The following is a 15,018-nucleotide window of genomic DNA, read 5'->3' as shown; positions in this document are numbered from 1 at the left end:
AGATAAAGTTATCACTGAACCCTCAACACATCCCTTTGAAAAGATTCCAGAATTTCTACCAATAATTTACACAGGAGGAAACAAGTTCACAGAGGGAAAATGCCTGGGCTAGAATGTGAGCCAAGGTCTGACCTGTCCAGAGCTCAAGCCCATAACCTTGTGCCTCCGTTCTGGAATCCCTGGACCTGGAGGGGTCCTTGGACTGCAAGCTCCGAGCAGTGCCCAGGTCCACCTCAGCAAATACCCGCAGAGCACTGGGTGGCCCTTCTCCAATCTCAGGAAGGCTCATGAACAACAACAGAATCCAACTGATTGCAAAAGTCCAGCTGTTTAATAACAAATACCACCTCCAGCCACCCTCACCCCATCACAACACCCCAAGAATCATGGGTCCAACCATGAGGGGTAGGGAGCTGTGCAAAGCCAGGGTGAATGCGGGCAGCAGGTGAGAGGCTGGTTAGGCTCCTGCACTCTCCTGGGAGCACAGAATCAGGCTGGGCACAGAGGCCTCTTCTCTGCCCAGCCACCAGCTGGCAGCCACCAAGGAAGGCCAGAGCTGCCCACGGCTCCAGCCAAAGAGCAGGAAGGGCCCAGGGCTGGCCAGAGGAAAAAGGGGAATGAGAACAGAGCCGACTCTGGTCTGTCACCAAGCTTAGGTCCTCTGGCCTGCCTTTGCCATGCCCAGCTGCCAGGAACTGGTCTCAGCCCAGTGAGGGGCTGCTGGTGCTCACACCGGCCTTGCCTTCTTGGCCTTCTTCTCAGACCTCATGGCCTCATCATGGGCTTTCCGCTTCTCTGCCAGCTTGTTGGCCTGTGGGGAGGAAGGGGGAAATCAGGCTGGGATGTGTGTGGGGATGGGCAAGGGGAGGACAATTTCCTTCCTTCTTCTCAACGCTGTCCCTTAAAAGCAGAGCTTCCAAAAAAGCTCACAGGCAAACTCCCCTTGGAAAAAAAATCTACTTGACCCACTTCTTCATGGGGAAAAAATAAGCCCCACCCTTGCTTTTACGACACTTTATTAGTAGGGGATGGGCCACACATTGTATTTCATGATGAAAAGAAGTTCATATTACAGTTAAAAAAAAAAAAAATCACACTTTAAAGCAATGTGTTATTACATGCAAAAGAGCCCGGGGGGCTGGTACTACAGATCAGTGCTCCGAGAGGACTGTGAGCCACTTCTGCACCACCCATTACAGAATGAGTGTGTCTGTTAGTTTATGTGTGTATGTATGTATTTTAGACAGGGTCTTGCTCTGTTGCCTGAGCTGGAGTGCAGTGGCATGATCACAGCTCACTGCAGCCTCAAACTCTTGGGCTCACGTGATCCTCCTGCCTCAGTCTCCTGAGTAGCTGGGACTGCAGTTGTGAGCCACCGCACATGGCAATTTTTTAAAAACAAGCATATGCAGCTTTGTGAACAAGAAAAAAACAAAGAGAGAAGCTTAACGCTAGCCTCCCACAGTCCCTGAATCTGTTCCCAGTTCTCAGACCCCGGCAGACGCGGGAACAGCTGGATGCAGGACAGGGAATGAAGCCCCAAGGAAAGCTGGGGCCAGAACTCGTGGTACCAAGATGCCTACACAGGCCTGGGTGGGGCCCCAGAGGCTGGGCTGGACCAGGGAGGTGACCTCAGGAAAACACTAGAGAGACACAGCATCTGCCCAGAGGAGAGCCAGTGGCCTAAGTTCACCTAAATTCACCGACGTTAACGTCCGGTGGTCATGACCGAGGTCTCCGGTAGGCGGCCAGGACTTACCTCGCGGATTTTGCGCCTCTTGCCAAACATGATCTTGTTGTACAGGTACTTCTCCCGCTTTCTCATCATCATGATGGCCAGGCGCTTGGCCTCGCTCTCCTCCTCCTGGGCCAGCCGCTGCTTGTCCTCCAGCTTCATGGTGCCTTCCATCACCCGGGGCTTCTGGGGACACAGGCAGGATGCTTGTGGGGGCAGGTCACCCTCCCCTGCCAGTCCCCTGGCTCCTGCTTTTCTGGGCCAGGGCAGGCACCAAGGGGCCAGTGGGGACACTTCCCAGGCTGCACCCCCAACCCAGCACCCCCATACCTTCCCCTCCATCCTCTGCTCCTCCAGGGCTGTCAGTCGGGCTTCTTCCTCCTTTTCTGAACCAGTTTCCACATCTTCCTCTTCTTCATTTTCTCCCCCTTCATCACCATCACCTTCATTGTCTTCCTTGTCTTCCTCCTCCTCCTCCTCTTCCAACTCATTCAAGTTTCCTATAGACAGCCAGTAACTCAATGACTTTTTTTTTTTTCAGAGACAGGGTCTCGTTCTGTCGCCCAGGCTGGAGTACAGTGGCATCATCATAGCTCACTGTAACCTCGAACTCATGGGGTCAAGCGATCCCCCTGCCTCAGCCTCCCAGCCTCAGTATCAGCAGCTGCGACTACAGGTGTGCGCCACCAGGCCTGGCTAATTTATTTTTTGTCTCATTGTGTTGACCAGACTGAGCCACTAACTTCTGAATGCCTGGGAGCCTGCTTTTCCCTGGCAGGCTGAGAACAGGCCCAGGCACCATCCTCTCTGACCCTGCTATCTTTAGCCATGGGGACATTTCAAAGGCAGTTCAGGGCTGTTCCAATTGTGGCCCCTTCTGGCACTTCCCCGCAGCCACAGCTGCCTTCCAAAGAAACTGCAAGACCCCACTCCTGAGCTCTGACACCTCCTGTGTAAATACTGATGACAGCTCAGCCCATTCCTTGCTCAGTTACCCTGAATGTCAAACAACACCTGCGTGTAGGATGTAAAGGTTTCTCCTAAGCTTTTCTCCAAAGAGCTGTTTGCTCCTGCAGCCCTGTTCCCCGGAGCCTGCCACCTTTGCAGCCAGAGCCAGCCCAGAGGGGCCTGTCCACCTCGCTGCCCAGCCCCTTCTCGCTCACCTGGGTCCTCTCCCCGCTGCAGAGCCAGCAGCTTCAGCTTCTCGGGTGGGATGTAATCTCCTTCCTTCTCGGACACGAAGGGTGACAGGTGCGGGGGCAGCTGCACGCCAGGGAAGTACTCTGCTACAGGGAGGAGGAGCCGGGCGTTGACAGAGTCAAACACCCACTGGGGCTGCACGTAGTACCTGGGTGAGAGTGGTGGGCGGAGACAGGTCACAGAGGGCAACTCAAGGCCCCGTGGCATCCCTCTGAGACAGACCTCTACCCCCAGAAATCCAGATGAGGGCCCTAGGGGCCTACCTGCCAATGACGGAGGTCTGTTGCCCAGGCCGGTCGATAATCTGGTGGGTGATGCAGGAGTCTGTGATGTCATAGGTGGCCCCAATGCAGACAGACTTGTCCCAGGATACGTCCCCCCCAAAACTCCTACAGGCACAGAGAGAGCCCCCATGGTGCCTGGGTGTGAATTGCCTGGCCTGGGACTCGCTGGCAGCCCGGCCCACAAACTCATCCTCCCAGGACGCAGCTGTCCCCTCCCCACCCCAGGAGCATTCCATCTGTGCCCAGACCTCTAGTCCTGGCCTAGTGGAGACCTTTCACCCACTGCCCATCCTTCTGCCCCGAGCTGGGAATAGAGTGATGGTAGCACCGCCCTTTGTCGAGTGCCTCTACGTGCTTGGCGCTTTCCCTGTAAGGGGGAAAGTGGCGCCGTCTCAATGTTACCAAAGGACATGCAGGGCAGGACCCAGACCAGAGTGTGGCAGAGCTGTCAGCTGGCCCTCGAGCCCCCTTACCTGATGATGAAGGCCAGGGCCTCTCGGGGCACCTCGCGATTCAGGAAGAACTTCAGGCCCTCAAAAAGCTTCTTGTGCTTTTCCTGTGCTTCCAGCTCTTTCCTGTGTTCTTCCTCCTGTGCCGCCATCTCCTGCCGAAAGAAGGGCCAGGCCTCGCACCACCGCTGCAGGGCCAGGGTTGGAGGCGACACCCTCCCCAGCATCTTCTAGATCCTAGATCTTCTAGGTGCCAGCTCCCATTCCCCTCCCAACTCCCTTCTGGAAGGCAGTGCAACGCTTACCCCCTCGGCAGGAAACTCATCCACTTCGGCCTCCTCCTCCATGGCAGGCACCACCACGCGGGCCAGGCTGGCACTCAGGGCGGCCAGTTTCTATAGGACAGAAGCAGGGCGGCTGCTTGCAGGTGGGGGACCTTGCCTTGTATGTGGCCAGGGTAGGGAGGGGCAGCAGTGACAATTCTGGGCCATCAGTGGGTTTGGGTTCCAAGGGCAAGCCCTGAGACCACTCACCCAGGGTCAGACCCCCAGAAGTGCTGGGAACAGGGATCATCCCCCGGGGAGAAGCCTCTCTCACCTCCATAGAGCTCTCAGAATCCAACGCGTAGGTGTCCTCACTGGCCTTCGCCTCTGGGTGGGCCTGACTCTCGAGCTGGGAGGCAAGCGGAAGGTCAGAGGGATGAGGACACCACAGTCCCTCCCCTCCATGTGGAGAAGGCTGTGGCCCCTGCACCGTGGGCAGAGGCGCTGGGGTGGGCCCTACCTTGGGTGGGTAGTGGAGGTTGAGCGACTGATAGAGGCGGAAGTTGACAAAGCCCAGCAAGGTGGTGTAGAACTCGGTGAAGGTGGCCATGACCCTGTAGTCCACATCTGTCGGGTGCTGGGGAGCACAGGAAGAACAGAGAACCCACATGGGGGGACATGTCTGATCTACCCGAGGACCCCAAGCAACTTGAGAACAGCCCTGCCTTGGGAATGCTGCCCTAGGCAAAGGGTGGCAATGGCATGCCCCCACCCAAGGGCACTCTGGGCAAGTGAGGCTCTGGATAGGGGTCCTGAGGGTTAGCCAGACCCCCCTACCATAAAGTAGGGGATATGGAGGAGGGCCTCACTGGCCCTCCCCTCGCCTGTGCCATCATCCTTCAAGTCTAGCTCAGACTTTTGTCCTTGGAGAGACTGCTTTCCCTGACCTAGTCGGAGGGCGTGCCTTCTCCATCACCCACCCACAAGCTTTGTTTAGCGCCTGCTCTAGGGCTAGCTTGTAAGTGCCAGTAGCACAGCCCTCCCAGAGCCTAGCACCGTCCCTGGCCCAGGGAAAGGGTTGATAAAACCTTGGGCGACTACGGTGACTAGGGAAGGTCAAGCCCAACTGGGGGCAGTGGGTGGAGAGGACTCAGCCCATCCACGTCCGAGCAAGAGCCTTGGGATGGACACTCAGAAGTCAGGGGCCCCTCCTCAGGCCCAAGCCGAGGGCCCAGGACAGGCGCAGGCAGCTGGCCCGGCTCAGCCCCAGGGAGCTCTTGGGAAATGGTGGGCAGAGAAACTACTTCCTTGGGGCAAAGAAAGGCCCAGAGCCACCCTCACAAGCTGCCAACCCAGCAAGCAGGGGACATGGAGGGCTCATTTTTGCCCTTGAGGAGTTAAAAAAGCAAAATGGGGCAAAGATCTGAGACCTAGACAGAAGTACCTAGACTCCTGAATGACACAGCCCTCTAAAGTCAGGGAGGCCTGCTGAGCCCTGGGACACGGCAGGTAATGGGTAATGTCAATATGAATAACGATCACCAGAGGTAACTCCGGGCTGTTTCCCTATTCTCCTGCGAGGCAGTGACCTGTGCTGTGGGGGCTCAGGGGCCAAGAGGTGCCCTGCCTGTCTCCGCACGCATACCTCCATCCTTCCACGAGAATCTGCCAGGGCCCCCCATGGGCCTGGGGGACACGTTTGGGCACCAGCCCCACTTCCCATAGCGCAGCACTGGGCAGGGTGCCCCCACCCCCGCTATCGGCCTGGGTCCCAGTGCTGTGGGCCCAACACTGGCTGTTGAGGGGAGGCGCACACCAGGGCCCCTACTATGACCTAGTACCAGTCCCCTGTCCTCTACTGAGCGGAAGCAGTGGCAGCAAACCGGCCAGGGAGGAAGGAAGAATGGGCGGCCCCTTCCCTTCCCCCAGGGCCAGCTGCGTGGAGGCCGGCCCTCCACAGGGGCCTATTCACCACCCAGAAGGACATACAAAGACCAGTCTGAGCAGCATGGGGGTGGGACATCAGAGAAAAGGAAGGACAGAGAGGGCCAGAGAGGAAGGCAGGAAGGAAGGAGGAGGAGAGGAGGAATGGAGAGGGAAAGAGGGAGGAAGAGCCACAGGCTCTGACCACCCACCCCCACCCCAGGGAGTGGGAGCAGGGACTGCTGAGGGCCAAACCCGCCTCTTGCCCACAAACAGGCCGCAGCTTTACCACCAGGCAGCCACGCCGTCAGGACAGGGCCCAGCCATTGCAGCCCGAACCAGCCTAGGACCTTGGGAGAGCCTGGCTGGCCCTGGAGCAGCCGCTAACCTGGGCAGCAAACCCACTGTTCGGCCAGGCTGGCAGCATCTGCTCTCTGCTGAAGGCATCAGTTCCCACTCAGGGAACACGCAGGAAGTTGGGCCAAATGCAGGCCCACAGAGCGAGGAGCCTGGCCGAGACCCTCTGGGGGACCAGGGGCTAATGATATCTTCATACAGAGATGAAACCAGGATTCCTCTCCGTGGACCCCCACCAACAACTCCCGGGATTGAAACATCAGTAAGAAGCAGGGCTGTTCCTCCCCAGCCCCACCCGATCCTCCAGCCCTGTGGGGCAGACGTGGCAGGGAGGACGCAGAGGCGGGAGACAAGGCAGCTGGGCCAAGGTTAGGCAGCTGCCAGCGGCAGAGTGGGGATGAGGACCCCAGTGGGTCTGCCACTGTCCCTGCAGTGGCACTGCATGGTGCTGGGTGGGCAGCTGCCCTCGCTGTTCATTCAGCACCCTAAAGGGCCAAGCACTGGGCACTGTTAAGGTTCTGTCCTTACATCCTCATGACAAGGCTCAGGCACTACTGACCGAGGCGCAGAGTGATGAAGGAACACGCCCAAGGTCAGGCGGCTGGCAGGTGCTGCAGCTGGGCTGGCTCGGGGCTCCTGCTCTTAACTTGGATGCTCTGTATGAAGCACATTCCCCCCATCCCAGGCCACCCCCTGCCAACAATCAGGAACCCAGCTGGCCTCCGCAGGACAGCAAAACCCCACTTCCTCCACCCCCCCACGTCTGTCTAGCAGCCAGGGGAGCCCCTCCCCATGGGCACACTCACGTCATGGGAGAAGGCGTAGGGTGTGATCCACACGATGGGCTGTCCCAGCACCTCGGCCTGGTAGTAAATGCCTTTGATGGACAGGAAGACCTGGGCGGGGACCAACAGCACGGTGAAGACCATGCGGTGGCAGGGCAGGGGTAGGGAGCCCACCAGGTGTCCCAGGCTCACCTTGCGCAGGGCACGGGCAGCAATGACGTAGTGCATGAACTCCACGGTGAGCCGGCGGCAGAGCTGAATGGTGTGCACGTGGCACTTGCCAGTCCTCGGGAAGGTGGAAAAGAGGAAGCACATGGAGAGGGCGTCGTCCAGGTCCCGCAGAGCATCGATGAACGTGGGGTACCTGCACAGCCGGGAGGGCAGCGCTTAAGGCTAGTTTAGCCTGGGCTCCGAGGGGGGGCCTGACCTTGTCCCACCCCTGAGGCCCATTCCCCAAGCCAGGCCTTGCCACTGCCTCCTGACCTGGCAGAGCAGCTTCCCCACAGCTGGCCACAGGCCTGGGAACAGCCCTGGGAGGAGCCCCTTAACCAGGATGATCCCGACAGGAGCCCTCAAGACACCCACTGCTCACCAAAGACTCAGCCTTGACCCACTTCTGTATTTTGTTGTGAATGAGGGTAAGATGAAGTCAGCGGCTCTCTGACTCTTTTTGAGGCAGAAACTTTAGTTAAAAGAAAATCTACCAGGAGGTCCAAGATGGAAAACAGAAAAACACAAAACTGGACAGGAGCACTGGCTCATGCCTGTAATCCTAGCACTCTGGGAGGCTGAGATGGGAGGATCACTTGAGGTCAGGAGTTCGAGACCAGCCTGAGCAAGAGAGACCCCGTCTCTACTAAAAATAGAAAAAATTAGCCAGACGTGGTGGTGTGTGCCTGTAGTCCCAGTCACACGGTAGGCTGAGGCAGGAAGATCCCTTGAGCCCAGGACCCAGGAGTTTGAGGTTGCTGTGAGGTAGGTTGATGCCACGGCACTCTAGCCTGGGCAACAGAGTGAGACTCTGTCTTAAAAAAAAAAAAAAAGAAAGAAAGAAAGAAAGAAAAACATGAAGCTGCCCTAGTAGGCTGGTGGGGGTGGTGGAGCTGCCTCCCCTCAGAGCACTTATGTCTGGGCCTGGTCACAGGGCACCAGAGGGGGTTATGTCTCCTTGTCTCTCATCACCCAAACCCCTGTAGGTGGCAGAACCAACGAGACCTAGAGAATTGGGTCCTGGGTCAGGGAGAGCCAGAGTCAGGAACATGCTTCCAGGAACCCAGTGGTAAATGAGGAAGCTGTTAAGAATGAGCCCCCGTGGGTGGGATCCACTACTGTGTGGCTGCCCCGCTGAGGGAGAGAGGTGTGGGGCATGGAGAAGACTCTGTAGCATGAGCAATGACCCCTGGATTCTAGTCCTAGTCTGAGCTGTGACCCAGGGTGGCTCATTTAGCCTCACCCAGCCCCAGTTTCATCTGGAAAATGACATCGTTAGACTAGACTGGTTGGTTTAAAACTGGGTTTTTGTAGCTTCCTAGAAATGCCCTGGGACCAAGTGGACAGACAGACAGGGCCTCAAGCCTCCCTGCCACAGCCAGCCTCTGGCACCCAAACTGCCTTCCGGGAAGCTTCCTTTTGAAGAAAGGGTTCTGGTATTTCTAAAAGGACTCTGGGCTGGGCATAGTGGCTCATGCCTGTAATCCTAGCACTTTGGGAGGCTGAGGCAGGATGATCATTTGAGCCCAGGAGATTGAGACCAACCTGGGCAATATCGCAAGACCCTGTCTCTACCAAAAAAACAGCAACAACAACAACAAAAAATTAGCTGGGCATGGTGGTGCACACCTGTAGTCCTACCTACTCAGGAGGCAAAGGCAGGAGGATCACTTGAGCCCAGGAATCCCAGGTCACAGTGAGCTGTGATTTTGCCACTGCACTCCAGCCTGGGTGACAGAGCGAGATCCTGTCTCAAAAACAAAACAAAATGAAAGACTCTCAAAGCCATGGGACCAGCCATCACCCCAAGGTCCTTCCAGCCTCAGAGGGCACTACTCACTGTAACGAGTCAGGAGAGGCCTTCCAGGTCTTCAAAGCCAGGCCAAGATGGAAGAAAGACCTGCAGGGACCTCACGAGGCAGCAGGGGGTGTCTGGTTTTGTAGTACAGCAGCAAGAACCTCAACTGGCCCCCTCTGATGCCTCATGGTTTCCTAACTCACCACCTTGCAGATGAAAGCGAGCACCTAGGCCTTTTGCAGAAACAACATTGGCCATTTCTGACCCACCTGCTTTTTTTCCTAAAGCTCTGGCTAAGGGGGAGGGGGATGATATGGAATGGGAACACCACAACCAAACCACCACCTGGTGTGTGAGTCCAGGCACTTACTTTCTTCTTGTGCATTTTTTTCATTTGTTTCATATAACAGCTATGTGTCATAGTAGGTCAGGAACTACCACTATCTCTCTGTTAGAGAGGAGGACCCTCTCAGAGCAGAAACTGTGCTCTGGCCGCCCAGCTCTGGGCTGGTGTGAACACCAGCTGTCTAGCTGCTGGCCAGGGCTCTCCCTGTGACAGCCCACAGTGGGCTGAATGCGGCCAAGCCCGTCCATCCTGGAGCTAAGTGTTTCTGGGCCATCAGCCCCCAAGAGAAGATATCTATTCACTAGCCCAGGGTTTGTAAACTTTACCACTGTTGACATTTTGGGCCAGACTGTTCTGTTGGGGGCCTGTTCTGTGCCTTGTGGGGCGTTTGGCAGCATCCCTGGCCTCTATCCACTAGATACCAATAGCACCCCCATCCAAGTGGTGAGAAACAAGTATCTCCAGACATTGCCAAATGTCCCCCGGCGGGGGGTAGGGGGTGGGCAAAGTCACCGCTGGTTAAGAATCACTGATTTAGCTGATGAATGAAGGGACTTCTGAGAAGGCTAGAACAGTTTGGACCAGAGGTGTCCAGCCATGTCTCCTGGGTCTCACCACATACCCTATGTGCAGCCCCAGAGCTCTGGCTCTTCCCCACCACAGGGCCTTTGCACTTGCTGTTGCTTCTGCTAGGAACGTGCTTCCCTTGGCTGGCTCAAATGTCTCCCATCACATGTCTCCTGTGACAAGTCTTTAACTAACATACCTTTCCCTGGTCCCTTCCCGCTGTTCACACCCCTCATGGCACTCTCCACAACTTGCAATCACTACAGTGATTTGTCAGTTTGGTTTCTGGTCTGCCTCCTCCAAAAGGGTGCAAGCTCTTTGAGCAGGGTCTTGGTCTTGTCCCCTCCAGTATCCCCAGTACTAGGACAGGGCCCGGCAGGGAATGAACAGAAAGCAGTGTTCTGTTTTTTTAAGAGATGGGGTCTTGCTCTGTTGCCCACATTGGAGTGCAGTGGCATCATCATAGCTCACTGTAGCCTCAAACTCCTAGACTCAAGTGATCCTCCTGCTTCAGCCTCCCGAGTAGCTGGGACTACAGGTGTGCACCACCATACCTGGCTAATTTTCAAAAAACTTTTTGTAGAGACAGAATCTTGCTATGCTGCCCAGGCTGAGAGAGCAGGGTTCTGAGGGGCTCACTCACCGCTCCTTGATGATGTGGTCAAGTTTGTAGTTGGGCTTATTGTCCTTCAGGCGCTCGACGGTGTTCCACTCACTCTTCCCATAGGCCTTCCGGAGCTTCCGGACAAACACCTGGAAGAGACCACTGACGCTGGGGCCAAGCGCTCCTGGACACTTGTCTCCCATGGAGTTGGATTTGTGGGGTGGCAGGACTCTCAATGCCTCCTGAAGCTGGCCACAGCTGTCTGCCTGTGTGACCAGCCCTCTTGGCCCAGGATTTGCAAAACAGCCAAATCCAAAGAGCACCAAGACTGACCTACGTTAACCTGCAGAGCTAGACCAGGCACCCCTTCTGACAATGCACAGATGTGCTAACTCCACACATTTACTTGGAAGGAAGGCAAGGCACAGCAGCCCCATTTCCAACCAAGAAGAGAGGCCAAGTGACCTGCCACTGAGGCAGATCAGGGTGGGAAGGACTGACTTGCATTCCCAACACCAGACTGTGCCAGCATGAAACAAGCTGTGGGTCTAAGCGGGGCACTGAGGCATCCAGAAAATGCATGGAGTCGTGGGGTCAGGTCCTCCAAGCCAACTGACTTCTTCCCTCCGAGCATGTCTGTTGAGGCCCAGCCCCAGTACTCCTCAGAGGCTCAAAGGCTACCTCTGCTGGGATTATGGACAGCAGCTCTGGGACAGCCATCTCCTATTACGGGCCTGCTGCCAACACAGTGAGCGGATGCAGCTGCAAAACCCAACAGCGTAAAAGGTCCAGCTACACACCTCAATGGGCTTGGGCAACAGAGCAGGCAGGCAGCTGCTGCCCAGTCCCCTGTGGGCAACCAGGTGGCGCCCCATGCCTCCAGGCCAGGGACCACAGTCCGGCCCTGCTCCCAGTCAAAGGTTTCAGTAGCAACTGTCTACTTTCAATTACTTGCATTTGGTACAAATAGGTTTCTGCTTTCTCTGTGGTATTTGAGCATTTAATGATTTCTATTTGTGGAATAAAAGGTTTAGTCTCCTGGGAACAATCTCAGCAAGAATCAGAACAGGAGCTATTTCTTTGGGCAGAGAACACACAAGAAAGCCCCCCAAAAGCACCATTTTTGCCTTAAGAGCAAAATTTAATCTTTCAGAAAGAACCTTTGAGGTAGGATCACCTCCCACCCTGTGTAGGTCTGTTCAGAGAGGGTAAGCAACCTGCCCAGGGTCACAGAGCTGTAACGGGTACTCATCAGACCTTAGAGACCAGGCCTCACCTTGTATTCCCGGAACTTGTTGACAATGGGTTCATGGAGGAGAAACTTGATGTCTTTGATAAGGTAAAAAGTTCGGGCCGCTGTGGAGCCCTTGTTAACCTTCTTCTTGTGTTTGGGCTCATGGGGATAAATGCCCTTTAGGATGCACAGCCGCCTAGAAGACAGAAGCCATATGTCATGTCAGTGAAGTACAGAACGCTGGTCGTGGCCGTGCCAGAAACCAACAGTGAACAGGGAATGCAGGGCCCCTGTCCTTAGAGAGCTCACATCCTACTGTAGGAGTCTGATGATGACAAGTTCCCCAATACACACAAAAATGCAGACTGTCACAAGCACCAGTAAGGAAACAAACAAGACATTCACAGGGGCTGAGAGGCAGGTACCCCTTTTTAATAGCTATAGGTGAGTCAGGAAAGGCCTTGCTGAGAAATCAACATTTCAGCCACATAAAAGGGAAAGCGAAGAGTACTATAAGAAAAGGGACAAAGGTCGTAAGATTGGAAAGAGCTGGGAATATCTGAAGGACTAAAAATGGGCCAGGTGATGCAAAAAATGTCAGGGACGGCCAGATGGCAGGGCCCACAGGCTGTACAGAAGTCTGGATTTGACTTCTCTAGCTATAGGATCAGGGATCTCCTCTGCCAGAAGAGGAGAGATGGGTGACAAAGACCCAGGACAACCCAGCTGGCCCATCCCGATGACCCAGTTCTCCTCCAGCTTTCTTTTGGACCACAGCTGGCAGAGCACAGCTCACTAAAGCAAGGGCAGGTGAGAAAGGGAAGGAACATCAGAATTCCAGACAGAGTATGGTAGCTCAGGTAAGACAAGGATACAGCTGAGTTCTCCCTACATTCGACTTCTCTCCAGCCTCACCTGAAGTCAGCCAAGCTCAGCTGCAGCTTCTTCCGGGCTTTGTTTCGGGTGATATAGTTGGTGGCAGAGCCACGTTCGTACTTGGGGAGGAAAAAACAATTCTCTATGAGCAATGATTGCAGTGACTAATATCAAACACTGGACATGCCTAAGTCCAGAGGCAACTATCACTCTGGATAAGTGGCAGAGATGCTTCTGGGATAGGAAATGCTCTAGGGAGGGAGCCGACCTCCCTCTCCTGCACTGTCCTTACAGTTGTCAGCATAAAGAACACATATGTCTGTATGATGCTGGGGATTGTGAGGTTGCTCTAGATAGGGCGCCATGCCAAGCACTTAGTACTAGCTCTAAGTGTTGGCCATTACAGTTAGTAATTTCCACATATTATTTCATTTAATCCTCATAACCCCATTTCATTTAAGCCCCATGAAACAGTAACCACAGTTATCTGTTTATGCAATGTGGTTGGTCTTTTGAGGAGTTGGGGAGAAGCCATTGTAATATCTGAGATACCCCACCCAATCAATTTTGTTCCTTTGGGGGTGCTATCACCCTGGTTGAAAACACATGCTCTAAGCCACACAGCTTCTCTCCTTCCCCATAAAGTCATTCAACAGATAATAACAGGTCCTTTACCACGTTCAAAGCAATTAAGTTAGATGCCACAAGGGCAATAAAGACAAAAGGCCTGGTCTCTACCTGTCCCCAAGAAGCATATTGTCTTGTGCAATCATCTGGATGCCTGTGATGCTAAGATGCTGCCTCATGCTCCATATCTGTATCCCTGATAAGAGACTAGCTGTGCACTGTACCCAACAACCTACAATGCTTTGGAGTAATACAGCAAGGGCCTCTCTGGCTAGGTCCAGCTGTAAAGAGACAAATCTGTAGCCTCTTGAAGGGTATGTTCACAAATAACTTCACAGTCATGAAACACACAATTCACTCATTCTTTCCTTCAGACATTCAACTGTCTATTGGGAATATAGCCTATGCTAAGTCCTGGAGGTACACAGATGAGTTTCAGACTGCCTCAAGAAGTTAAGTTTCCATTAAGTGTTTTCCATTGCCGTACAGCATACATATCTCTGTCATCATGTTTATTCTTTTAAATGGTAAGGGGATAAGTGGTTCTGAATGAGGTGATTTTACTCCCTGGGTATATGCAGGGGTGGGGGGGAGAATTCAGCAATGTCTGGAGACATTTTTGGTTGTTGGGTGCTACTGGCATTCGGTGGTAGAGGGCCAGAGATGTTGCTAAACCTCCTACAATGCACAGGACAGCCCTTCTCACAACAAAGAATTATCTGGCCCAAATAGCACAATGGCTCTAAAACGCAGCTTTTAAAAACTGTAATGATTTGTTGACATATTTGCATCTGCACATCAAGGGCAAACTTTCCATGAAATACCTTTGTAACTCCAATGGCTAGCACTTACTGGATATTCAGCAGTGTACTCGGTTAGAAACAAATCGGTAACAGAAACTGTCAAGCTGAAACAGACACCTAAGCCAACGACATCTTCCTCATCCCCATCCTTTCCCCAATCTTTTTTCATGCCACCAGGGTGAACAACTCCCGGAAAAACTCTGGCCATATTACTCTCCATTTGATTGATTCCTACTGCATTTAGAATAACATCCAAGCTCCTCACCACGGCTTCCAGGCCCTGCATCATTCAGTCCCTGACCAGCCCCAACCTCATCCGATGCCCTTCTTCCTTTGGTTTACTACATCCCACTCATCCTGACGTCCTTCCAATTCCTTTCACACAGCAAACTTATCCTGTCTATTGGTCTTGGCACTTAGTTTCTCCTGCCAGGCTTGCTTACCAAGCACTCCACGTTATGCCTCGAAGAGAACTTCCAAGACAACACTAAATAATGTGACGGTGCTGTAGTGGTGAACTTTACCTAACGTTCACCATCCTTTCAGTAAACAGTTGTCCCACAGTTCTGCCTGGTTTGGGGATGAGGCTATACTTCCCAAGCTCAACTCTCCGTCACAGTTCTTTCCACTGAACTCCAGAGTTCTTTCCCGGATTTCACTGGACGAGTGCTGCTGCCCTTGTCCATTTCTCGGACTGCTCGCTGCTGACTCCTGTCGCTTTGATCCTGTCGTTTCTGTCCCCACAAGGGGCCAAGGCCAGCGAAGAGCCGAACCCAGGCTCCGCCATCCCCACCTTCCACCCTCCGAGAATCCCCGGCGTCTCTTCCACTCACCTTCTTCTTCTCAAGGCCTCCCATGGCGCCACGCCGAGGAGCCTACCAGCAAAGCACCCACAGCGCCACTTCCTCCCTCGTGTGCCTTGACAAGGGCCCTGAGGGCCCCACGCCGCCGGTTTGC

The 15,018-nt window shown here is 54.4% G+C and overlaps 1 protein-coding gene across 3 annotated transcripts; it reads right to left on the bottom strand.

Annotated features, from left to right (window-relative positions):
• Positions 1-315: 315 nt before the first annotated feature.
• PES1 (pescadillo ribosomal biogenesis factor 1) lies at positions 316-14,989 on the bottom strand. Of its 3 annotated transcripts, none has more exons than XM_069496772.1 (15): positions 14,895-14,989; positions 12,671-12,750; positions 11,798-11,951; positions 10,561-10,670; positions 7,189-7,360; positions 7,018-7,107; positions 4,452-4,568; positions 4,266-4,340; positions 3,974-4,063; positions 3,693-3,823; positions 3,199-3,324; positions 2,899-3,083; positions 2,066-2,235; positions 1,760-1,921; positions 316-811 (listed from the first exon to the last, which is right to left on the bottom strand). In XM_069496772.1, the coding sequence occupies exons 1-15, from the start codon at positions 14,916-14,918 to the stop codon at positions 728-730; spliced, it is 1,770 nt and encodes a 589-aa protein (XP_069352873.1). In that variant the 5' UTR covers positions 14,919-14,989; the 3' UTR covers positions 316-727. The 3 variants fall into 3 exon arrangements, with proteins under 3 accessions (XP_069352873.1, XP_069352875.1, XP_069352874.1); XM_069496774.1 differs by having other exon boundaries at positions 3,693-3,808; XM_069496773.1 differs by having other exon boundaries at positions 322-811; positions 1,760-1,918; positions 14,895-14,955.
• Between the last annotated feature and the right edge of the window lie 29 nt (positions 14,990-15,018).

The sequence above is a fragment of the Eulemur rufifrons genome, chromosome 21, assembly GCF_041146395.1.
Source record: "Eulemur rufifrons isolate Redbay chromosome 21, OSU_ERuf_1, whole genome shotgun sequence".
NCBI classification, from domain to species: domain Eukaryota; kingdom Metazoa; phylum Chordata; class Mammalia; order Primates; family Lemuridae; genus Eulemur; species Eulemur rufifrons.
Note: the sequence above shows the minus strand (reverse complement) of the source record. Positions and strands in the feature narration are given on the sequence as shown.